Raw genomic sequence first — 26,999 nt, 5'->3', positions numbered from 1 at the left:
CTTATCACCCAAAGTGATACTGGGAACAAATGACTGGCTTGGTGCCAATAACCAATGCACTGGTGAAAACTGGAAGATGGAGCTGTAGCAGCCCATGGTCCAGCTGAAATGGGATGAACACGGCTGAAGGGCAAAGGGTCTAGACTAGACTGCCAGGGGAAAGAGTCCTAAGGGAGAGAGACAAGTCCTGGAAATGGAATTTAACTCCTCGTTGAACCCTGAAGCATGATGAGAACCTGGTCTCAAACCAGAAAAAGTGACTCAGAGTGTGAGACTTGAAAATGTGGGTACCACATCTGATTGCAACCAAGATATAGAATGCATATAGAGCACTTGTACTCTGTCCTAGCTTTATTTTTTTTTTAATTTGAAAGTACATCTTTTGTCAGTTGCCAGTAGTGTCTTTAATATATGAATTCTGGACAGTGCCTTTGCATCAAGGGTCGGTACAACATTGTGGGCCGAAGGGCCTGTAATGTGCTGTACTATTCTACGTTCTATGTTCAATACTTAGCCAAGTGCTACTCTGGTAAAAGCTAAGTTCAAAGGGAAAACACTCCCAACGGTTGGAGTCATAGCTCACACAAAGGAAGATTGGTGTAATCGCAGGAACTCAATCATTCCAGTCTCAGGACATCATTGCAGAAGTTTGGGACAGTATTCCAGCTCCAAACATCTTCAGCTGCTTCAATGACCTTCCTTCTAGTATAAGGTCAGGAGTTATGTTTATTGGTTACATGTTAAATTCCATTTGCAGCTTTGTAGTAAATGAAGCCATCTCCACCACCGTCGCTGTCAGCCCATTCCACGCACTCACCACTCTCTGCGTAAAAAACTTACCCCTGACATCTCTTCCATACCTACTTCCAAGCACCTTAAAACTGTGCCCTCTCATGCTAGCTATTCCAGCCCTGGGAAAAAGCCTCTGACTGGCCACATGATCAATGCCTCTCGTCATCTTATACACCTCTATCAGATCACCTCTCATCCTCCATCACTCCAAGGAAAAAAGGCTGAATTCACTCAATCTATTCTCATAAGGCATGCTCCCCAATCCAGGCAACATCCTTGTAAATCTCCTCTGCACCCTTTCTATGGTTTCCATATCCTTCCTATAGTGAGGCGACCAGAAATGAGCACAATACTCCAAGTGGGGTCTAACCAGGGTCTTATATAGCTGCAACATTATCTCTCAGATCCTAAACTCAATCCCACGATTGATGAAGGCCAATACACCATTTGCCTTTTTAACCACAGAGTTAACCCGCGCAGCAGCTTTGAGAGTCCTATGGACTCGGACCCCAAGATCCCTCTGATCCTCCACACTGCCAAAAGTATTATTCTGTCATCATATTTGCCCTACCAAAATTAACCTCCATGCATAATATGACCCGTCTACAAACACTCTTTGCCTTCTATGGGCAAGCCAGTACTGGATCCACAAAGCAAGGTCCCGTTGGATCTCATGCCTCCTTACTTTCTCAGTAAGTCTTGCATGGGGTACCTTATCAAATGCCTTGTGAAATCCATACACACTACATCTACCGCTCTACCATCATCAATGTGTTTAGTCACATAATTCAAAAAATTCAATCAGGCTCGTAAGGCACGACCTGCCTTTGACAAAGCCCTGCTGACTATTCCTAATCACACTGTGCCTCTCTAAATGTTCATAAATCCTGCCTCTCAGGATCTTAGTTAGACAGAGGGCCCAAAACCGATCATAATCTTCCAAGTGTGGTCCTACCAATGCCTATTTCTCCCATTTAGAAAATAATCTATGCCTTTATTCCTTCTACCAAGTTTCATGATCTTACACTTCCTTACACTATATTCCATTTGCCACTTCTTTGCCCATTCTCCCAATCCATCCAAGTCTTTTTTCTGGGGAAGTCTGCTTCAAACATGTGGAGGGCACAGGTAAATTCCTGTTAGAAGGAAGGACGGGGATGGAAAGATTAAGAGAACCTTGGATGTCCAGATAAGTGAAGAAGCCAGAAAGGAACTAAAGGAGGGAATTAGGAAAGCCGGGAGACCATGAGAAGTCCTTGGCAAGTAGGATCTAAGGTGATCCCAAGACATTCCAGACTTACATCAAGATCAAGAGGATAACTAACTAGGGAGATGGTGGGGCCATTCAAGGTTAAAGGTGGGGGAACATTTGCTTGGATTCAGAGAATTTGAGTGACTTACTAATGAGTATTTTGCTTCAGTGTTCACCAAGGAAAAGAACATAGCAGATCAGGAGTTCCGTGCTGGGTTTATAAATATGTTAGGGCATTTAGAGGTCAAGGAAGAGGAAGTGCTGGGCTTCCAAAGGAGTATTAAGGTGGATATATCCCCAGGGACTGATGGGATTTACCCCAGGTTATTGAAGGAGGCAAGAGATGAGATTGCTGATCCCTTGACCAGTATCTTTTTGTCATCTCTATCTCCAGGCGAGGTCTCAGACAACTGGACAGTAGCTAATGTTGTATTTCTACTTAAGAAGGGAACAAAGGAAAATCACAGGAACAATAGGCGGGTGAGTCTCACGTCAGTTATAGCAGAATTGCTGGAGAAAATTAGGGAGAGCCAGTATGACTTTTTACATGGCAGATCGTGCCTTACCAACTTGATTGAGTTTTTTCACAAGGTGATGAGAGAGATTGATGAGGGTAGGTAATGACTTCAGTAAACCATTTGACAAAGTCCTTCATGGGAGGCTAATCCAGAAGATTAAGATGCACGGGGTCCGTGGTGATCTGGTTGCTTGGATTCAGAAATGGCTTGCACATAGAAGACGGGGGTAGTGGTTGAAGGGGCTTATTCAAGCTGGAGGTCTGTAATTAGTGGAATTCTGCAGGATCTGTGCAGGGACCTCTGCTGTTTGTGATGTATTTTAATGACCTGGATGAAATATAGATGGGTAGATTAGTAACTTTGCAGATGATACCAAGATTGGTGGAGTTGTGGATAGTATAGAAGACTGTGTAGAACACAGCATAATATAGATCAGTTGCAGATATGGGCAGAGAAATGGCAGATGGAGTTTAACCCAGATAAATGTGAGGAGTTGTACCTTGGAAGGGCAAATGCAAGGAGACAGTGCACTGTTAAGGGCAAGGTCCTTCATAGTGTTGCTGAGCAGAGAGATCTTGGGATCCAAGTTCATAGCTCCTTCAAAGTGGCTACACAGGTCGATAAGGCGGGTAAGGAGGCTTGAAGAATGCTTGCTTTTATTAATCGAGGCACTGAGTTGAAAAGTCAAGAGGTTACGTTGGAATTTTATAAAACTCTGGTTAGGTTACATCTGAAGTATTGTGTACGGTTCTGGTTGCCCCACTATAGGAAGGATGCTGAAGTTTTAGAGAGGGTGCAGAATAAGTTTACCGGGTGCTGCCTGGTTTAGAGGGCATGTGCTATTACGAGAGGCTGGATAAACTTGTGTTGTTTTCTGTGGAGCACTGGAGGCTAATAGAGGTTTACAAGATTGTGCGAGGTATAGACAGAGTAGACAGAGAGTATCTGTTTCCCAGGGTTGAAATGTCTAATACCAGGGAACATGCATTGAAGGCAAGAGGGGGTAGATTCAAGGGGGATGTGAGGGAGAGTCGTGGGATGCCTGCAATGTGCTGCCTGGTATGGTGGCAGAGGCTTCTAAGAGACGTTTGGTTAGGCACATGGATGCAAGGAAGATGGAGGGCTGTGGCCATGGTGTAAGTGGGAGGGATTAGTGTCTGGGTGTTTTTGATTTGCTTTTTAGCTGGTTCAGCACAACACTGTGGGCTAAAGAATGGCCTGTTCCTAATTTCTGTGCTGTACTGTTCAATTTTCTATGTTCTAAGTCCTCATATAGACTCTCTGCTTCAACAGTACCTGCCCTCCATTTATTTATGTATCATTTGCAAACTTGCCACAAAACCAGCAATTCTGACATCATATAATGTGAAAAATAATGGTCCCAACAGTGACCCCTGCAGAACAACATTAGTCACCAGCATGCAACTAGAAAAGTCCCCCTTTATTCTCACATTTTCGCTCCCATCAAGTTAGCCAGTCTTCTATTCATTCTAGTATCTTTCCTGTAATACCATGGGCTCTTGTTAAGCAGTCTCCTGTGTGACATCTAGTCAAAGGTCTTCTGAAAATACAAGTAAGCAACATTCATTAATACTCCTTTGTATATCCTGTCTGTTATTTCCTCAAAGACTGCTACCAGATTTGTTGGGCAAGATTTCCCCTTACTGGAGCCATGTTGACGTTGGCCTACTTTATCATGTGCCTCCAAGTGCTTAATATTGGACTCCCAACATCTTCCCAATCACTAAAGTCACACTAACTGACCTATAAATTCCTATTTTCTGCCTCCCTTCCTCGTAAAGACTGGAGAGAATTAGCAATTTTCCAGTTCTCCAGAACCATTCCGGAATCTACTGATTCTTGAAAGATCACTACTGATCATTCTCTTCACAATCTCTTTATCAGAATCCAGAGGTATAGTCCATATAGGTAAATAACCCAACTTTATATTTACTTACCTTCCAATTCAGCCATAGAAGCATCTCGTAGACTATCCTTCCCAAGCACCTTGGCAGCCTCTAAACATTGTTTGCGTCTGGTTGGGTACTCACTGCCCGTCAGGCTGTGTCGTACGTTCGAGTTTGTGATGAGGATCACCAGATTGGGGTCACTGATCGGCACAGGGGTCACTTGCAAAGACCTTCAATTAGAAAAAACATTTGATCAAATACAAAGCTCCAAGGGAAACAATAAACAAGCATCCCAAAGCATCACAATCTAACCTTTGCATTTGTTACCATATGGATGCTTCTATTAATGGGAGACAAAGTCACACCGTCTTTTTCCTAACGTTTAGTAGAGGATATAGTACTGACATTTCAACAAGGTTTAGTGATGCCGCTGGAAAGAGAAACTCCCTTCCCACTGAGTATTTCTAACATTTTCCGTGTTTATTTTCCAGCTTCAACAGTTACTTTTCTTTCAATTTTCCATTAAGTCACACCCACATTAGAAAATTTTGGGTACCATTTCCAGAGCATGTAAACTGCATGAGAGGCATTGATCGTGTGGATAGTCAGAGGCTCTTTCCCAGGGCTGAAATGGTTGCCACAAGAGGTCAAAGGTTTAAGGTGCTGGGGAATAGGTACAGAGGAGATGTCAGGGGTAAGTTTTTTACTCAGAGAGTGGTGAGTGCGTGGAATGGGCTGCCGGAAACAGTGGTGTAGGCGGATATGATAGGGTCTTTTAAAAGATTTTTAGATAGGTACATGGAGCTCATGAATATCATGACAGGAGTCAGGCAAAGTTGTGTCTTTTCGCCAGACTTATTCAACCTGTATAGTGAAAATATCTTGAGAAGTATCAAAGACATCAAAGGATTCACAAAAAGAGGCCATAATATAAATAACATCAGATATGCTGATGACACTGTACTAATAGCTGACTCAGAAACAAAACTTCAAGAACTACTCACTATAGCGGCAGCAGAAAGTAATCACAGAAGCCTCTCAATCAACACCAAGAAGACAGAAAGCATGGTCACCTCCAGAAAGACAAACATCCCACAATGTGTGATCAAGATCGGAAATACAAACATCAAACAAGTCAACAAATTCAAATATCTTGGCAGCCTAATAACAAGTAATGGCAGGTGTGACACAGATATCAAATACAGAATAGCAATGGTGAAAGAAGCTTTCCAAAAGATGAAGACCATATTAACAGACAGAAGGATGAGCACGTACACTAAAAACAGAATACTGCAGTGCTACATTTATTCTATCCTGACTTATGGAAGTGAATGCTGGACCATTTCTCCAGCAATGGAAAAGAGACTAGAAGCAGCTGAATTATGGTTTTACAGGAGAATGTTAAAAATATCATGGACCACACACACATCAAATGAAGAAGTTCTCAGAAGAGCCCAAGCAGTTCAATCGCTCATACCAACAATAAGACAAAGACAACTCAGATTCCTAGGACACATCATGCGGAAAGATGAACTAGAAAAACTCATACTCTCTGGAAAGATTGAGGGGAGTAAACCCAGAGGAAGACCTTGGCTTATGTACATCAAAAGCATAGCCAGGTGGCTATACATCGAGGAAATAGAAGTCATCCAAAAAACGAAGGATAGATCCATAGGGAAAACCATGGTCAAAGTCTGCATCGGATATGGTACCTAGACAGACAGACATGGAGCTTAAAAAAATAGAGGTCTATGGGGAAGTCTAGTAATTTCTAAGGTAGGGACATGTTCAGCACAAATTTGTGGGCCGAAGGGCCTGTATTACGCGGTAGGTTTTCTATGCTTCTATGCTCCATCAAGACAATGTCAATAAGAATATTTAAAGTTTTCAGAAACAACAAAATAAATGCTGAAAGACTTCCGCGTATCTTGCAGCATCCGTGGAGAAAAATAGTTGACCTTTCAGATAGAGACCCTTCATCTGAACTGAGAGATAGAGGGGAGATAGGCCGTATAAGAGGTGAAGTAAGACCTGCCAAATGATCAATGGAAAAAGGATAAATAGATAGAGGAGGGGAAAATACAGTGCCTTTAAAAATATCCAGCTCCCAACTATTTGTTACAACCAGGGAATTTGATTAATTCAACTGAGAATTTTTACTTGCGAATCTCATGCTCCATTTTTCACAGCAGAGCCCCAAAACAGGGGAAACTGTAAAGCTAAAAACTTAAAAATTGAAATAGGAATTCAGAAGTATTCATCCTGTATGCTCAGTACTTATGTAGTTCAATTGCCCCTCAGAGCTATTACAGTCAGAAGTCTTTTTGGATAAATCTCTATTAGCCTTACACAATGTGATGGAGCAAGATTTGCCCATTCCTTCTTGCAAAATTGCTTAAGTTGTGCCAGGTCAGCTGGGGAGGGGCAGTGGACAGCAATCCTGAGGTCTTGTCATATATGGTCAATCAGGTTACGGCCAGGACTCTGACTGGGCCACTCAGGGACATCAATTTTCTTCACTTAAGGCCACTCCACGGTAGCTCTGACAGTGTGCTTTGGGTTGGTGTCCCGCTGAAAGATGAACTTCCTCCCCAGTTTAAGCTTTCTGGCAGAGGCTAGCAGGTTTTATCCAGGATCTCTCTGTATTCATCTTTTCATCAATCCTGACCAGACTTCAAGTCCCTGCTGCTGAAAAGCATTCCCATAGCATGATGCTACCTCCACAATACTTTACAGGATGAATGTTTAAGTCTCATCCAAGCACAAGAGCTTCTTCCATATCTTTACAGCACCTTTTAAGTAACACTTTGCAAAGCTTTTACAGGCTTTTTTAAGCAGTATGTGTGGCATAAATCTAATACTGTGCATCAGCCAGGTAACACCATCCCTACTGTAAAATATGGTGGAGGTAATATCATGCTATGGTGATGGGTTTCAGCAGCAGGGACTGGAAATAAAATGGAGAAACTGAGAAAAAGAAATGCCACCCTTACAGGTGACAGGATGAAAAGAGACACGGTCTGGTTTGGGGATATTTTTGTGGGCTTTAAAACATTTAAATGGATTCTTAATTCTTTTTTTAACGTCATCTTGCTTTTGAAAAGACACTTATATAAGGGTGCTTGTTTGATCATAGCAGACTTCAAATTCACGCCAAGGAGTTTAGAGGGAAGAGATGACGAGAAGATGGGTGTTCCCATTGACAGATCTAATCTTCCTTTGCCTGAACTACTGAACACTTCCAGCATTTTCTGTTTTATTGCAGGTGAGTTGTGAGATTTCTAAGAATAGGTAGTGACGATAGAAACAGTTATGAGTTGGGTTGATGACCTGAAACTATGACTCAATTCCACATCATTCAATTAGCTGTTGAGGCTCTAAGCAGCTGTCACATGTCAGCTCAGGTACCAGAAAGGAACTGTACATACACACTAAGATAACATCCTAGCAAGGGGCAGGCTGTTACTAGTGGTGCTTGAGTGAGGTCACAACGTAAGACTTAGGGAGCAGCACAATCTTGATGAGCTAAATTCTCTGTTGCAAACCCCAGAAATGGTGTTAAATGTTTAAGGGAGGCACTACTCCTGAATTTTTAAAAACCTATACAAAAGTGAAGTCACACTGAGTCAGGAGATATTTCCTCCGTGACCCACCCTTAAAGAGACCTGCTTATGGCAGTGTCCACATTATCCTGCATTATATACGCAAGCCTAGCTCTAACAAGAAACACTAGGGGAAAATCATCCTTAACATGTTACTGCTCTGCAGCCTGGTGTTCTGGAGCTCTGGGGGATTTGTCAGCTGCAATATGTTAAGTGTAATTGTTGGTGCAATGTAGGAAGTAAAACAATCAATTTTCGTCACAAACAGTAATAATCAAATCAGCTTGTAATGTTAATTCAGGATATGCTGACCAAGGAATCTCCTCAGATCCTCTTTGAAATAACATTATTGAATATTTTATATCAATTAAAAGCTTTATTTTATTGTTGTGTGAAGGGCAAAATATCTGACAGTGTATCAGAATCAGGTTTCTTAAAAATCACCAGCATGTTTCTTCAAATTTTTAACTTGGCAGCAGTTCAATGCAATGCATAATATAGAAAGAGGAAAAGTAAAAGTGTATATATATATTAAATAGTTAATTAAAATAGTGCAAAACAGAAATAATATAAAAAAGTGAGGTAGTGTCCAAGGGTTCAATGTCCATTTAGGAATCATATGGCAGAAGGGAAGAAGCTGTTCCTGAATCACTGAGTGTGTGCCTTCAGGCCTCTGTACCTCCTCCCTGATGGTAACAGTGAGAAAAGGGCATTCCCCAGGTGATGGGGGTTCTTAATAATGGATGCCGCCTTTCTGAGGCACCGCTCCCTGAAGAAGCTACGAAGACTAGTACCCAAGATGGAGCTGACTAATTCTACAACTTTCTGTAGCTTCTTTCAGTCCTGTGCAGTAAGCTCCCCCCACCCCATACCAGACAGTGATACAGCCTGTCAGAATGCTCTCCACAGTACAAGTTTGAGTATTTCAGGTGACAAACCAAATCTCTTTAAACTCCTAATGAAATATAGCTGTTGTCTTGCCTTCTTTATAGCTGCATTGATATGTTGTGACCAGGTGAGGTCTTCAGTGATCTTGACACCAGGAACTTGAAATTGCTCACTCTCTCCATTTCTGATCCCTCTATGAGGATCACTGGCATACTTTGTGAGATATGTAGTTTTGCGGCAGCAGTACATTGTAATAAGTCATTTTTTAAACTATAAGTTATAATAAGAAATATATATATACAAGTAATGCAAAAAGAGAGCAAAAAAAGAAAAATAATGAGCTAGTGTACCTGGCTTCATTGTCCACTCAAACATCTGATAGTTCTCAATCTTGGAATGCCAGATTTTTGTGCTCCATCACTAGGATGGAACATTAACCCACTAGTGCTCCAGCACCGCGGCCACTGATCAGAGGCCACAGACGACCTGGGTAGAAGGGCTTTCTCTGCTCACCTGCAGTCGATCAGTAAGGCATGACCGGCTTCCCCCATCACTGAGATGAATTGGTCCATGATTCCACAGGGCATAGAAGCAAAAGTGTGCTCTGCTTTCTGGCAAATCAGTGCCTTCTGCACCAAATCCCCATCATCTGATGGTCAGAAATTCAAAATGTAGGTCAGGCTCATAGATGGTGCAGAGTATACCAAGATGATGTTTCTTTTGTCTTGGCAGATCATACTATCTTCTCTACTCATATAGTGTTCAGTAGTGCACATTTCACACACTCAACCCAAGACCAAAGGCCCCATTTACCAAAGTCCACATTAGAGAATACATTAGTGCTCTCTGAAAGCAGCAGCTTGGTACTTTCCTTGGATGTGGCTATTGATAAGGCTGCATTTAAAGTGAAATAAAAACAGAAAATGCTGGAAATATTCAGCAGGTCAGAAGGCACATGTAGAGACAGAAACAGAATTTACACTTTGGATGAAAGACCTTTCAACAGAACTGGGGAGGAGGGAGAAGAGAAAATCAAATCAGTTTGGAGTAGCAGAGAGGATGAGGTTGGGATGGACAGTACAAAAGGAATGTGCATGATAGGATGAAGCCTCCATCCCACACTCCCACATACCTAGCCAGCTGTTCCCTCCTGCATTTTATAAACAAAGCCCAACACAAGTTTGAAGAATAGCATCTTGTTTTAAATCTGGGAATACTGCAGCTCTCTGGAGTCCACAGCAAATATAACAATTGTAGGCAAGTCATTTTTCATTATAACTGTCTGGTTCTGTCAAAGATTATTTGTCTGTAATATTATTAACTTCTCCACAGACACCCACTAATCGGTCAACTATTAGCTTCAGATTCAGCAGCAACTTTGACCTGCAGTCCACAGGTTTAACATGGTTGTTGTTTAACATGTCCACCGAGATGCAACGCAGAGTGTCATAAGAAGTCATTGCTGCCTGTGGCCATCAAACTTTACAACTCCTCCCTTGGAGGGATCAGACACCCTGAGCCAATAGGCTGGTCCTGGACTTATTCCCTGGCATAATTTACATATTACTATTTAATTATTTATGGTTCTATTACTATTTATTATTTATGGTGCAACTGTAACGAAAATCCGATGTCCCCCAGGATCAATAAAGTATGACTATGACTATGATGGTTCCTTTATTCATTTCCTCTCATTTACCACCCTCGTTCAGCTGTTAAACAGGTGGCTATCTGGAGAATGCAAACAGTTCAACTCACGCTGGCTTTGCCCAGTTCCAATGAAGTATCTTGAACTTACAACATCAGCACTTGCTTCACTCTCCACAGATTCTGCCTGACTAGCTAAGTGCTTCAAACATATTTTTGTTTCTATTTCAAATATCCAGTATTTGCAAGTTAAATAAAAATTATCTAATGAAAGAGCAGAATCTCTAAGAACACAGGGCAGTCAGTCTAGATTTTATGCTTGGGTCTGTTTAGCAGGAGACCAAGCAATTAGATTGACTGCAATTATGTTGCAGCTTTGGGCGAAGACAGGAGGACAGTATGAATAAGGCACCTGGCCTTTCAAGCCTGCCCTAGCATTTAATATGATCATGAGTGAATTTTTTTAAAAAATAAATTTACTTTTAAGGATTAAGGCATTATTGCCCACTCGTAATCAGAGACAACGAATGGAATGACTCTAGAGTTGCAAACGGCAGAACAGGAACAGGAACATCCAACAATTCAGATACAGCTTCTTCCCCTCCCTTTTTCCACTATTTGTTTTTGTAACTTATAGTAAATTTTACATCTCTGCAGTGTACTGCTGGTGCAAAACAACAGATTTCACATTATACAAGTCAGTGATAATTCAGATTCTTAGGAAAGGATGATAGATTTCCTCCTGAGGTGCATTAGTAAACCAGACTGTCTTTTCAAACAATCCAGTGGAGCTCTTGTCATCATTTGTAAATACCCAAATTAAAATTCTATCCAAATAAGCTGGATTTGAATTTGGGGCTTTGGTAGCTTAACTGCTGCCCACCACTGTACCACGACAGTACTGTGCTCCTGAGCAGGCTTCAAAACAAAGATGAAAACTTTTAAACTGAGATGCTGTCAGAAGAATAAGTGCACGACAGCAAGCACTGGTTTCCCAGTCATTTTCCTGACAGCACATATCCTCAATTCAATTTCACACATTTTTTGGTGGATTTTGGAGGCATGACCTCTAGTCCAGATAGCACTAGCAATAACTTATCGTTAGAAAACTGCACAATCCATTGCAAAATCTGGTTGGATACTGGGAAGTTCAGAAATTAGTGTTGACTGATCAGGAAGTTCATTGAGGAAATGAGAGGCTGTTTAAAGAACTCCGGCAGTCAAACTCAACAATTAGAGTAAGGTAGACAGTGACCTTAAGTATTATTCATCTCTGCAAGTGAAAAGACAGTAAGGTTGTGTCGAAGGCCCCAACATTCACAAAGCAGCTCTGCATACTCACCTGGACAAATCTGTTGCAGGAATGTGTAGAAGGCCACTTCCAAGGATGCGGAACTGGAAAGCCCCCCACCCAATGGAACGTTACTTGCTGCTACTGCTTTGAAGCCAGTGAGTGAGCCTGCAACATGGACACAACAAAGAACAAACTTACAAGTGGTGCAAAAAGCAACACAAGCTGCAGTTAAATAAAACTTGATGGACATTGCGTTTTTGGTTTATCTGCAACAATCTCGTCAACCACAGGACATCTCTGCTCCTCAGGGTGTTAGAAACACAGAAAACCTACAGCACAATACAGGCCCTTTGGCCTACAATGCTGTACGGAACATGTGCTTACTTTAGAAATTACCTAGGGTTACCCACAGCCCTTTATTTTTCTAAGCTCCATGTACCTATCCAAGTCTCTTAAAAGACCCTATCATATCTGCCTCCACCACCGTCGCCAGCAGCCCATTCCACGCACTCTGCGTAAAGAACTTACCCCTGACATCTCGTCTGTACCTACTTCCAAGCACCTTAAAACTGTGCCCTCTCATGTTAGCCATTTCAGCCCTGGGAAAAAGCCTCTGACTATCCACACGATCAATGCCTCTCATCATCTTATACACCTCTATCAGGTCACCTCTCATCCTCCGTCGCTCCAAGGAGAAAAGGCCGAATTCACTCAACCTACTTTCATAAGGCATTCTCCCCAATCCAGGCAACCTCCTTGTAAATCTCCTCTGCACCCTTTCTACGGCTTCCACATCCTTCCAGTAGTGAGTTGAACAGAAATGAGCACAACACTCCGTGGATTCTGACCAGGGTCCTACACAGCTGCAACATTACCTCTCGGCTCTTGAATTCAAACCCATGGTTGATGAAGGCCAGTACACCGTACGCCTTCTTAACCACAGAGTCAACCTGCGCAGCAGCTTTGAGTGTCCTATAGACTCGGACCCCAAGATCCCTCTCATCCTCCACACTGCCAAGAGTCTTGCCATTAATCCTATACTCTGCCATCATATTTGACCTCCCAAAACGAACCACCTCACACTTACCTGGGTAGTCCTGGGCCCAACCATACTCAGTAGCTTCATCTGTGACCTTCCTGCAATCACAGGATCAGAAGGGGTGTGCACTGACCTTCAGCACCAGTCACAACTCCTCAGATATGGAAGAGTGCTCCACTACCAAGTGCTGCAGCACCTGGACAATATCCAGGCCTGGGCTGATAGGTGGCAAGTTACCTTCACACCACACAAGTTCCAGGCAGTGTCAATATCCAGGCCTGGGCTGATAGGTGGCAAGTTACCTTCACACCAAACAAGTTCCAGGCAGTGTCAATATCCAGTCCTGGGCTGATAGGTGGCAAGTTACCTTCACACCACACAAGTTCCAGGCAGTGTCAATATCCAACAGTAAAAAAAATCCAGCCATTCTCTCCTCACATTCTAAGTCATTACCATCGCTGAAACCCCCACCATTGATATCCTGGCTGGCAGTGGGGTGGGTGCAGGTTTACCAAATGACCAGAAGCAGAACTAGAATAGGTTTACATATAATGTGGCTACAAAAGGTCAGAGCCTAGGATCTTGCATCAAGTAACTCACCTCCTGTCCACTATCTACAAGGATCAAGTAGGGAGTCTGATGAAATATCCTCCATTTGACCAGATGAGTAAAGCTTCAATGACGCTCAAGGAGCTTGATACAGGGAGTGCTGCAGCTACAAAAAGCTCATTTTCAGGGCATTTACGCTCCGTGTGTACACGCCTGTGACAATAAACCTCAGCTTGAACTATACAGGACATAGCAGCTCACTTAATAAGCACCCCATCCACAATCATTCACTCCACTACTGACACATAGTAGCAGCAATCGTAGCAGGAGGCACCATGGATGACACCTTTCAAACTCAAGAAGTTAGAAGGTCAAGAGCAACAAAAGCCCTTCACTACCACCTGGAAGTTGCCCTCCAAGGTACACACCATCCAAAACTTGGAAATATATCGCCGTTCCTTTACTGTTGCTGGGTCAAAATTCTGGAACACTCTAACAATATTGCGGGTATACCCACACCTTAAAAGGGTTACCAGTGGGCACGTGGCCAAGTGGTTAAGGCACTGGACTAGTGATCTGAAGGTTGTGAGTTCGATCCCCAGCTGAGGCAGCGTGTTGTGTCCTTGAGCAAGGCACTTAACCACACAGTGCTCTGCGACGACACCGGTGCCAAGCTGTATCGGCCCTCGCCCTTCCCTTGGACAACATTGGTGTCGTGGAGGGGGAGACTTGCAGCATGGGAAACTGCCGGTCTTCCATACAACCTTGCCCAGGCCTGTGCCCTGGAGAGTGAAGATTTTCCAGGCGCAGATCCATGGTCTCGCAAGACTAATGGATGCCTAAAAAAAAGGGTCACAGTGGTTAAAGAAGGCAGATCACCCTCCTTCTCAAGGGCAACCAGGGATGGGTAATTAAACGCTGCCTCAGTCTGCCCACACTACTTTAATGAATCTCTCACAACAAAAGGATGGGGAGCGAGAAAGGGATTGCTCTACTAGAAGTTGACAGGTCAAATGGCCTCCATCATTCCAGTAATTGTTGTTGTATGATTACGAACTTAGTTTAAGGGTGGTCAGGGCTGAGTTGTGATATATTTCAATCACCTGAAAGCTTGTTATGTATACACATATCCTTCCTGTAATCAACATCGTGATTAAAAGATTAATTAGTCCTTCCTTTTATCGCTTTTACTTACATTTTATCAAGTGCAATTGACAGTTGAAGTTATGCAGAAAATACGTAGAGTACTCAAAACCTTGATTCAGTATGATCTAGCTGTGGCACAGTGCTGGGATCACACCCACACCATAACTGCACTGAGAAATGTGTATACACAATAGTGCAACTGAAAGTTGTGGACACAACTGAGCACATCGTGGAAAAGAGCTTCCCCTCCATGAGCTCTGTCTACACTTCATGCTGCTGTGGTAAACAGCAAACATAATCAAAACCCCACCCTCCCCAGGTATTCTCTCTTCTCCCCTGTCCCACTGGGCAGAACAAAAGAAACCCTGAAAGCACCTACCACGAGGTTCAAGCACGACTTTTATCCGGCTGTTATAGATCTATTGAAAAGTCCTATAGTGTGCCGAGATGGACTTGGCCTCACAATCTACCCCAATACAGCTGCGCACCTTCCTGTTCGCCTGCAATGCCTTTCTCTGTAATTGTAACTTCTACTTTGAACCACCTCAATGCACTGTTGTAATGAAAGGTACAGATGGACTGTATGCAAGACAAGTTTTTCACTGTATCTTGGGTAATAAACCAATTTACATAAATACGATTAAAGCAAGTGCCTTTCTTGTACAAATAATATTCAATAGCATTTCCAGCACAGAACTAAACCATCCAGTTTGACTAGTTAATACTGATATGGAAAGCAAACAGTTGGTAGGACACAGGTCAAGCAGCATCTGTAGATACAAAGGGATAGACAGTCAACGCAACACACACAAAATGCTGGAGGAACTCAGCAGGCCAGGCAGCATCTACAGAAAAGAGTAAACAGTCAATATTTTGGGCTAAGACTTGATAAAAAGATGAGAAGTCAGAGCAATAAGGTGAGGGAGGGGAGGAAGTAGGACAAGGTGGTAGGTAATAAGTGGAATGGGGAAGTAAGAGGGATGAAGCTAAGAGCTGGGAAGTTGATTGGTGAAAGAGATAAAGGGTTAGAGAAAGGGGAATGATTAGAGAGAGTCAATATTTTGGATGGTAACTCTGCATCTGGATTGAATGATAAACTGATATAAAGACATGGGGGTGGTAATTGGTGGAACTGAATGAACTGCAGGTGTTTATTCTCGACAAGATCGCCTTTTAATCTTTCATCAACCACACCATGCTTCATCTGATTCTGTTCTCCCTTGAGTGTATCTGCTGAGGCATCTATGTTATACTACCAAGTCATTCCCTGAACTATCGGGTTTTGAATTCCATCCATTCCTCAAGTAAAGCAAAATGAAATGAACAACTGCAGGTACTGGAAATCTGAAATAAAATACAGGAAATACCACCCTTCACAGAAAAGCAGAGTCAACATTTCAGAAGGCGAGAAGGGAGCACTGCAAGATTGGGCTGCAGCTTAGAGGGTATGGCAGCACCTTGGGAGCTAGTTTCTGGATCAAGAAGGGGGAGAAACAATGTAGTAAGTACTCTCTGCCATTATATGAATCAGCTCAGTGATTGGATGATAAGTATTATTTTGTTTTTTCTTTACTTTTTTTAGTATTTTATTTATATAACTCCAATTAGTAATTTCCTATAACCTTCAACACATATAAACTGCCTCCTTTGTTTCCCAGTACCTCTTGATGCTAACTCAGGAAAGAACAAGAAATCAATTCTCAAAGTATTTTGTTACACATGTTCATGTCAATCCATTTACATTAAACACATCCTCCAGCACTGAGCATGTAACCTTCTGTGCTTAGTTCAAGGAAGTGACGATGAGGCCACACTCAGGTTGGAGGAACAACATCTCATATTCTATCTGGGTAGCCTCCGACCTGATGGCATGACATTGATTTCTCGAACTTCCGGTAATGACCCCCAACACTTCACCTCCCCCTCCGCTCACCTTATCTCCTTCCCTGCCCATCACCTCCCTCTGCTGCTCCCCCCTTTTCTTTTTTCCATGGCCTTCTATCCTCTCCTATCAAAATCCCCTTTCACCACCCCTGTACCTCTTTCACCAATGAGCTCTTTACTTCATCCTCCAGTTACCAATGGTTTTCCACAGGGGTCAGTGTTGGGGCCGCTTCTTTTTACATTGTACATCAACGATTTGGATTATGGAATAGATAGCTTTGTGGCTAAGTTTGCTGACGATACGAAGATAGGTGGAGGGGCTGGTAGTGCTGAGGAAACGGAAAGTCTGCAGACAGACTTGGATAGATTGGAAGAATGGGCAGAGAAGTGGCAAATGAAGTACAATGTTGGAAAGTGTATGGTTACGCACTAAGGCAGAAAAAATAAACGGGCAGACTATTATTTAAATGGGGAAAGAATTCAAAGTTCTGAGATGCAACGGGACTTGGGAGTCCTTGTACAGGATACCCTTAAAGTTAACCTCCAGGTTGAGTCGGTAGTGAAGAAGGCGAATGCAATGTTGGTATTCATTTCTAGAGGAATAGAGTATAGGAGCAGGGATGTGATGTTGAGGCTCTATAAGGTGCTGGTGAGACCTCACTTGGAGTACTGTGGGCAGTTTTGGTCTCCTTATTTAAGAAAGGATGTGCTGACATTGGAGAGGGTACAGAGAAGATTCACTAGAATGATTCCGGGAATGAGAGGATTAACATATGAGAAACGTTTGTCCACTCTTGGACTGTATTCCTTGGAGTTTAGAAGAATGAGGGGAGACCTCATAGAAACATTACGAATGTTGAAAGGCATGGACAGAGTAGATGTGGCAAAGTTGTTTCCCATGATGGGGGAGTCTAGTACAAGAGGGCATGACTTAAGGATTGAAGGGCGCCCATTCAGAACAGAAATGTGAAGAAATTTTTTTTAGTCAGAGGGTGGTGAATCTATGGAATTTGTTGCCACAGGCAGCAGTGGAGGCCAAGTCATTGGGTGTATTTAAGGCAGAGATTGATAGGTATCTGAGTAGCCAGGGCATCAAAGGTTATGGTGAGAAGGCCGGGGAGTGGGACTAAATGGGAGAATGGATCAGCTCATGACAAAATGGCTGAGCAGACTCGATGGGCCGAATGGCCTACTTCTGCTCCTTTGTCTTATGGTCCTCCCTCCTGTTTCACCTACAACCGCCTGTTTCTCCTTTCCTTCCCCTCCTCCTCCCTCGTTTCTCCTTTCCCTCCCCTCCTCCTCCCTCGTTTCTCCTTTTCCTCCCCTCCTCCTCCCTCGTTTCTCCTTTCCCTCCCCTCCTCCTCCCTCGTTTCTCCTTTCCCTCCCCTCTGCCCATTTCTCCTTTCCCTCCCCTCCTCCTCCCTCGTTTCTCTTTTCCCTCCCCTCCTCCTCCCTCGTTTCTCCTTCCCGTCCCTCTTTACTCCTTTCCCTCCCTCGTTTCTCCTTTCCTTCTCCTCCTCCTCCCTCGTTTCTCCTTTCCCTCCCCTCCTCCTCCCTCGTTTCTCCTTTCCCTCCCCTCCTCCTCCCTCGTTTCTCCTTTTCCTCCCCTCCTCCCACCTTTTAAATCTACTCATCTTTTTTTCCTCCAGTCCTGCGGAAGGGTTCGGCCCGGAACGGCGACTGTACTTTTTCCTGTAGATACTGCCCGAGTTCCTCCAGCATTTTGTGTGTGATGCCTGGTTCACGTGCTTGTAAGGACACTTCCTAAATGCAGTCAGCCATTTTACACCACCACACACTCTCAGGTACTAACACTCCCTGGGTGACAAATGTCCCACAATATTTCCCCCCCCCCCACCTAAATCTCTAACCTCTTACCCTATTCTATATCCTCTAATTTTGAAAGAATCAATAGCACGACACGACAAAATAGAATATTTTACAATGAAATGTTGAGGCACAGGTGCTGCCTTACCCCTGTAATGCTGAATAACTCCCTTCACATAATTGGCCCAGTTAGGTAACCCTGGGGTCAAAGGGTTTCCCTCCGAGGGCACAGGAAATTCCAGTTGCTTTGGGTCATCTGCTTCCTTTGCCAAAGTACAAAGCGAAATGATTCCATCTGTGCTTTGGCACCCGACCACCACAGTGACCATTGGGAGAGCCTACGGGATAAACAGGTCATCACAGACTGTCTTCAAAACCTTCCTTTCCCCTGCTCCATTCAGCAATCTCTCTACCAGTCAGGTGCTCTCCTTCCATTCCACTCCTCCTCTCCAATCCCCCATGCCCACTTTCCTCCCAACCATGCACCTACCCCTTCCGTTGTCACCTCCGTGATGTCTGCTTTTCCTCCGCCTTTCTGCCCAAGTTCTTCCCCATCTCGTCCCTGTCCCCACATTCTTCCCCTTTCCCCTACCCTCCATCAATCTCCTCCTCACACCCTCTATCCCCACCCCTACTCCACTTGAAATTGTACCCCACATCGTCAACAATTCCCCATCACTGATGCCCCCCTTTAAAATCCACTCACTTGATTCCCTCCCCCACACAAACCTTCTTGCATTGTACCCCCTCAATCACAGACCACTCCCATCCAGAGAAAACACCCACCTTCCCCACCCTTTTCTCATCCTCACCCTTCCTCCTCCTGCTATATTTTCCTACACCCCATCCGTACACATCCCTACCCTCCCACCTGCCCAGCCCTTCCCATGAACATCCCCACCTCTCCTCCACTCCCCACACCTCCATCCCTCCCCTCTCCCTTCTAGCTCCTTCCTCTCCCACCATACCCCACCCTCACCTCCCTTGTCCCCATCCTTGCACCTTACACCCTTCTTCACACTCCCCCCCCTTCTCCACCTCCGCCCTTCCCCACCACAGCTTCCCCCCTCCCCTCTCCCACACACTCCAACCCCCTCACAGCCCGCCCCCTACTCCACCCTCCATTTCCCCACACCCAGCCCCTTTCCCCAACTGTCCACCCCTCCCCATCGCTTCATACAACTCCTCCCCAGGTTTGTCCCTCCCTCACCCTCCTCCATCAAACTCTCACCTGCTTACCCTCACTCCATCCCTCCAACACCATCCCCACAGCCTAGCCCTCTCTCCAGCCCTCCATCCTATCACCACCACTCCTCCGTCACCCCTTCATCCCACATCCTCTCCCTCACCCCACCACTCTGCCATCTCCCCTCCTCACCCTCCAAACTCCCCTTTCACCCCATTCCCTCTCCCTCTCCCCATGCCCTTCCTCCACCACCCCTTGCCTTACCCCTTCAATCACTCCGCTCACCCCCTACCCCTTCGCCCCTCCCATTCACACAACTCCCATGCCCATCTCCTTTGCCTCTTCTCCCCTCAACCCCTCTCCCTTCAACCCTGCCCCTTCACCCTCAACCCTAACCGCTTCCCTTCCCCTCCTCTCCCCCTCCCCCATCGTCCTGCCAACTCCCACCCTCCCACTCCCCTCCCCGCCAACTCCCTCCCTCCCACTCCCCTCCCCGCCAACTCCCTCCCACTTCCTTCCCCAACTCCCTCCCTCCCACTTCCTTCCCCAACTCCCTCCCTCCCTCCCACTTCCCTCCAACTCCCTCCCTCCCACTTCTCTCCCCGCCAACTCACTCCCTCCCACTTCCCTCCCCGCCAACTCCCTCCCTCCCACTTCCCTCCCCTCCTGTTGTAATGTGACTGTAATTAAAAGTAAGTTAATATTAATTAGGATATCGGGGGGGGGGTCTACTTCCGTTCCTGTTCTTCCAGTGGCCCTCGTGGACATAGTATTCCCGCCATGCCGTACGGGTTGTGAAACCCTCTGTATATACGTAACATTTTAAAGTTTGAGATAAAGTTGTTTCTTTGGCATGAAGTTGTCGAGTGTGCCTTTTTCAAAGTAGAAGTTACCACATATTTTTGGCAATGAGGTGAACTGGTTTTGTGAAGGTATCGGCACATTTTTCGAACAGGAGCTTTCGTGTTCAGTATGGCTACATTTGGAACTATCTGTGAATTTCTGGAAGGAAATGAGGACTGGCCGGAGTATGAGGAAAGGCTGGGACACTTTTTCTGTGCTAATGGAATTATGGAGGAGGCTAAGAAGCGCTCTATTCTCCTGAGTGTGTGTGGGGCAAAGACTTACTTTTAATAAGGAATTTAGCCGCACCGCGGAAACAGGGGGAAGTTCCATTTGACGAACTAGTGAAAATCGTGGGGAACCATTTCAGGAAACATAGAAAATAGGTGGAGTAGTAGGCCATTCGGCCCTTCGAGCCTGCACCGCCATTCAGTATGATCATGGCTGATCATCCAACTCAGAACCCTGTACCTGCCTTCCCTCCATACCCCGTGATCCCTTTAGCCACAAGGGCCATATCTAACTCCCTCTTAAATATAGCCAATGAACTGGCCTCAACTGTTTCCTGTGGCAGAGAATTCCACAGATTCACCACTCTCTGTGTGAAGAAGTTTTTCCTAATCTTGGTCCTAAAAGGCTTCCCCTTTATCCTCAAACTGTGACCCCTCGTTCTGGACTTCCCCAACATCGGGAACAATCTTCCTGCATCTGGCCTGTCCAATCCCTTTAGGATTTCATACATTTCAATCAGATCCCCCTTCAATCTTCTAAATTCCAACTAGTATAAGCCTAGTTCATCCAGTCTTTCATCATATGAAAGTCCTGCCATCCCAGGAATCAATCTGGTGAACCTTCTTTGTACTCCCTCTATGGCAAGGATGTCTTTCCTCAGATTAGGGGACCAAAACTGCACACAATACTCCAGGTGTGGTCTGACCAAGGCCTTGTACAACTGCAGTAGTACCTCCCTGCTCCTGTACTCGAATCCTCTTGCTATAAATCCAAAACCTTCTGTGATAGTCCAACTGTGCAAGTTCCTCAGACTGAGGTCCTTTAACATCTGTCGGACGATGCTGAGGATGTTCTACGAGTCTGTGGTGGCCAGTGCGATCATGTTTGCTGTTGTGTGCTGGGGCAGCAGGCTGAGGGTAGCAGACACCAACAGAATCAACAAACTCATTCGTAAGGCCAGTGATGTTGTGGGGATGGAACTGGACTCTCTGACTGTGGTGTCTGAAAAGAGGATGCTGTCTAAGTTGCATGCCATCTTGGATAATGTCTACCATCCACTACATAATGTACTGGTTGGGCACAGGAGTACATTCAGCCAGAGACACATTCCACCGAGATGCAGCACAGAGCGTCATAGGAAGTCATTCCTGCCTGTGGCCATCAAACTTTACAACTCCTCCCTTGGAGGGTCAGACACCCTGAGCCAATAGGCTGGTCCTGGACTTATTTCCTGGCATAATTTACATATTACTATTTAATTATTTATGGTTTTATATTGCTATATTTATACTCTATTCTTGGTTGGGGCAACTGTAAGGAAAATCAGTTTCCCTTGGGATCAATAAAGTATGACTATGACTATGTTTCAGGAAGCCAGGTCAGTCTGTGGCTAATTTTGTGGCCGAGCTTCGGCAGCTGTTGGAGCATTGTGATTTCGGAGCGGTGTTGTTAGACATGCTCCGTGATCGATTGGTATGCGACATTAATAATGCCGACATACAACGCCGCCTGTTAGGGGAAACCCCACAGTTGACTTTCAAGAAAGCCTTAGAGATTGCCCAAGGCATGGAGATGGCTGCTAATAATGTCAAGGGTATCGGGTCGCAGTCAGCAGCAGTGCACCAAGTCAGGAGGGAGACTGGTAAACAGGCAAAGCGGGTGGAATGTTTCCAGTGTGGAGGGACGCACTATGCAAATAATTGCAAATTCAAAGACACCGTCTGCCATGCTTGTAGCAAAAAGGGACATTTAGCTAAAAAGTGCAGAAGTTCAAAGGGTAAGATTAAGCCTGGGCGGGGGAAAGCTCTACAGACTCAGGCAGCCACACACCATCTAAAAGAAGCGAATGAAGAGGCAGTGTGTGCCTACAGTATGTTTGGAGTGGAAACAGATGAGGAACCACCTGAACCATATTATGCCACAGTCACTGTCAGGGGAAAGGACATTAAGTTTGAGATTGATTCAGGGGCTACTGCATCAGTCATTAGTGTGGAGACCTACAGGAGGACATGGGGGTCTAACCTGCCTCCCATTAGACCATCAAAGCTCAAACTTAGGACCTATACGGGGCAGCCCATACCTCATTTAGGGGTGTCATATGTGGACATTTCAGCTGGGGGTCAGAAGGCTGAAGCCAGGCTAGTGATAGCTAAGGGCAGGTGACCCAGTCTTTTGGGTCGCGATTGGCTTCACAAAATCCAGCTAAACTGGCATGAAATTAAGTATGCACACACGATGGAGTACATTCTGCAGCGGTACAGGGGCGAGCTGGGAACACTGAAGGGAGTGACAGTGAAACTCCATGTCGACCCTGAAGCTACACGTTTTTTTAAGCCCAGGTCGTTGCTCAAAGGCAAAGTCGAGGAGGAGCTGGAACGTTTACAGAGGCTGGGCATTATTGAGCCCATCCAATTTTCAAGGTGGGTGGCTCCCATTGTTCCAGTTTTGAAGGCAGCCAAAACGGTGAGGATATGTGGGGATTATAAACTTACAGTGAATCAGGTCTTTAGGCTGGAGGAGTACCCATTGCCACGGGTGGATGACCTGTTTGCGACCCTGTTCACAAAGCTGGACATGAGCCATGCCTACGAACAGCTGCTGCTCGACAAGGATTCAAAGGAGTACATCACAATTAATACGCACAGGGGATTATTCAAGTACAATCGCCTGGTGTTTGGAGGGGCGTCCAGCCCTGCCATTTTTCCAAAGGACAATGGACACTTTGTTGCAGGGGATTCCACACGTAGCAGTGTATCTTGATGATATTTTGATCACGGGGGCTACGGCGGTGGAGCATCTGGCTAATTTAGAACGGGTGCTGAAGAGGCTCTCAGACGCAGGGCTGTGGTTGAAACGCAGACAATGTGTGTTCCTGGCATAGAGTGTGACTTACCTGGGACACAAGATCACAGCTGAGGGGCTTTGCCCTGTGGAGGACAAAGTGAGAGCTATTAAGGAGGCCCCAAGCCCTAAGATTGTCACAGAACTCAGATCATTTTTGGGCATAGTGAATTATTATGGCAAGCTTCTTCCGAACCTCTCAAAGGTTTTGATCCCACTGTATAAGCTGCTTCACAATGACACTAAGTGACAGTGGGGTGAAGAGCAGGAGAAAGCCTTCAAGGAAGTGAAAGAACTTCTCCACTCAGCGAAGCTGCTTGTTCACTATGACCCAGACAAGGAGATCACCCTGGCATGCAATGCCTCGCCCTATGGAGTCGGGGCAGTTCTCTCGCATGTAATGGAGGACTGTTCAGAGAAGCCTATTGGTTTTGCTTCACGTACCCTGACAGCTGCAGAGAGGGGATATTCACAGCTAGACAAAGAAGGTCTGGCAATTATTTTTGCGGTCAAACGCTTTCATCAGTACCTTTATGGACGTGCATTTACAATTTATACGGGCCACAAACCACTGATAAGCCTGTTCAGTGAGACTAGATACATCTCACCGCTAGCCTCAGCCAGGATACAGCATTGGGCTCTTACCTTGTCAGCCTACCAGTACACTATAGCGTACAGAGCGGGTGGGAATAATGCAAATGCTGATGCACTGAGTCGACTACCTTTACCTGAGACACCTGTTACTACATATGTGCCTCCAGAGACTGTGTTTTCATTGGAGAGGCTGTCAGAGACACCTGTAAAGGCGACCCAGATCAAGCAGTGGACAAAGAGGGGCCTAGTCCCATCCCAAGTCAAGACTTTTCTTTTACAAGGTTGGCCCAGAGTCGTGGAAAGAGAGGAACTCAGACCTTATACCAAATGCAAGACAGAACTCAGTCTGCAGGATAGCTGCATTTTCTGGGGGACGAGGGTCATCGTGCCTTCCCCTGGCCGTTCAGATTGTGGAGGAAATTCATGAGGCTCACCCAGGAGTGTCTCGAATGAAAAGCCTTGCGAGATCCTATGTTTGGTGGCCAGGAATGGATCAGGATCTGGAGAACAAGGTAATATCACGCACACCATGTCAGACTAATCAGAATACGCCACCAGCAGCTCCCTTGCACCTATGGGAGTGGCCAGACCACCCCTGGTCTAGGCTACATTTGGACTTTGCTGGCCCTTTTATGGGGCAGATGTTTCTTGTCATGGTAGATGTGCATTCTAAACGGATCGAAGCTCACATCATGAGCAACATCACAGTCCCCTCAACCATAGACAACCTCAGGCAAGTGTTTGCAGTCCACGGGCTACCTGACACTCTGGTCACTGATAATAGCCCTACGTTCACTAGTGAACTGTTCGGTGAGTTCATGCAGCAGAATGGCATTCATCACATTCGGACAGCCCCTTTCCACCCAGCCTCAAATGGTTTGGCTGAGCGGGCTGTTCAGACAGTGAAGGCAGGCCTGAAGCGGATGACAGGGGACTCTCTTAGCATGCGGCTTTCAAGTTTCCTGTTTAAATACCGCCTCATGCCACAGACTACCACTGCCCGCGCTCCAGCAGAGATGCTGATGGGGCGTAGGCCCAAGTCAAGACTGGACCTGCTGTGCCCGGACATGAAGGCAAAAGTGGAGAGAAAGCAGGAAAAGCAGAAGGAGGGACATGATCAACATGTGCGAGAGAGACAGTTAAAACCGGATGACAATGTCTATGTGAGAAACAATCAGCAATGGCTGCCTGGGGTTATTCTTAAGCAGAGTGGTCCCGTCTTCCAGGTTGTTAAGCTGACTGATGGGCGTGTGTTCTGCAGACATCAGGACCATGTGCGCCTGTGTCATGATACCGGCTCAGAGGCAGACAGTTCCATGGAGTTTCTATCTGTGAGTGAGACTACGGTGGAAGCATGTCCACCAGTGACTTTGCCAGAGGGTGAGACGCTGGCAGAGAGGTCAGGGTCGCCTGAAGAGGAAGGACATCCTCACGCAGACACACAGACCCCTCTCATGCCCCCAACACCAGATCCACCCAAATCACCCTCACCAACGGTGCCCGCTGGGTCACCGGGGGTAATGCACAGATCAGAGCGCACTCGTAAACCTCCTGACAGACTGAATCTTTGATGGGACAGTTTATTTTGTGTTGTTAGATTGAAAGTTGAATCTGTCACGTTTTCCAGATGTTTTGTACTGGTAAACTGTTGCTAAGGTACTAGTATAAGTTTACAGGGGTACGCAAGTTAATAACACCACTTCTTTTAAAATTTCCTAGTAGTTTACATTTGGGGATGTTGGAGTTTAAAGGGGGAAGTGTTGTAATGTGAGTGTTTTTAAAAGTAAGTTAGTACTAATTAGGATATCAGGGGTGGGGGGTGTCTACTTCCCTCCCGTTCTTCCGGTGGCCCTCGTGTACTTAGTGCCCCCGCTATCCCGTACCGGTTGTCAAACACTCTGTATATACGTGACGTTTTGAAGTTGGAGACAAAGTTGTTTCTTTGGCATGAAGTTGTCGAGTGTGCCTTTTTCAAAGTAGAAGTTCCCACACCTCCCCACCCCTCACCCTCCCCTCCCCCCCCAGCTCCCTGTGACCACTCCCGCTCTCCATTCCCTTGACCCAGACCCACCATGGGTAACACGAACCCCTGGTTATAATCCGTGTGCTCTCCAATTAGATTTACTCTCCCCGGAGCTGCCACGGCGATCCTGGGCTCGCAGTCGGGATAGACCCGGCGGAAAGCCCGCACCGACTCCTCCAGCAATGCCCGCGTGGCACCGACCCCAGGCTCCGCCATCGCGCCGCGGCCGGCCGGGCCCGGCTCGTCACACCTGTCAATCAGCACCCGGCAGCCACGCCCACGCCCGGCAATGCTCTCTTCCCATTGGCCAAGAGCGGGACGTACCAAGTATTGCCCAATGGCATCGCGGCAAATTAGTGATAGGGACAAAGGAACTAAGGGGCGGACAGTAATAACGACATAGTTTGAGTGAAACTGCTGATGTTAAAGTATATTCATCACATGAAGCGGCGCTCTCAAACATCGCATTTTTTATCTCTTAAAATCAAATATAACAGCGTTATACACTTCAATCTTTTAAGCAAATAATGCTTCCTTTGCTTTTACAGTGGCAGACACCTCTGAATGTGCAATCTCCTGTGATTCAATGTTGTAAAACAATAAAACATGAAAACTTCCAAGGGGGTGGTGAATTCTTTTTATAGGCACTCTGAAGTCTACCTTTTATGCCGTTACTATTCCCGTTTCCATTTCGGTCTGATTCAAACCATCATCCCATGTGCAATTTAATTCCCCCCTCCCATTCATCCTGTCACAAAGATTCCTTTTATTAAACTAATCTGAGAGGGAAACCACTTCTGAGTATATGTTGGACTTTAACATCATCTAACCCCTGTAAACCAATATATTCTGTTACATTTATAACCTTTTTCCACTTTCACCAAAAGATAGCAACACACATCAAAGTTGCTGGTGAACGTAGCAGGCCAGGCA

General features: G+C 45.4%; 1 protein-coding gene across 2 annotated transcripts in view; it reads right to left on the bottom strand.

Annotated features, from left to right (window-relative positions):
* Positions 1-26,304, bottom strand: part of galk1 (galactokinase 1) — a 50,244-nt gene extending 23,940 nt beyond the window's left edge. Inside the window, exons 1-5 of one of the 2 annotated variants that reach the window (XM_063030729.1) lie at positions 26,115-26,304; positions 18,497-18,686; positions 11,952-12,068; positions 9,476-9,611; positions 4,521-4,702 (exon numbers count right to left, since the gene is read on the bottom strand). In XM_063030729.1, the coding sequence (XP_062886799.1) occupies positions 4,521-4,702; positions 9,476-9,611; positions 11,952-12,068; positions 18,497-18,686; positions 26,115-26,282 (793 nt within the window). In that variant the 5' untranslated portion in view covers positions 26,283-26,304. The remainder of the gene's footprint in view (positions 1-4,520; positions 4,703-9,475; positions 9,612-11,951; positions 12,069-18,496; positions 18,687-26,114) is intronic. The other variant, XM_063030731.1, reaches the window with a different exon arrangement.
* Between the last annotated feature and the right edge of the window lie 695 nt (positions 26,305-26,999).

Source organism: Mobula hypostoma, chromosome 22, assembly GCF_963921235.1.
Source record: "Mobula hypostoma chromosome 22, sMobHyp1.1, whole genome shotgun sequence".
Classification (NCBI taxonomy): domain Eukaryota; kingdom Metazoa; phylum Chordata; class Chondrichthyes; order Myliobatiformes; family Myliobatidae; genus Mobula; species Mobula hypostoma.
This window is presented reverse-complemented; position numbering and strand designations above follow the sequence as displayed.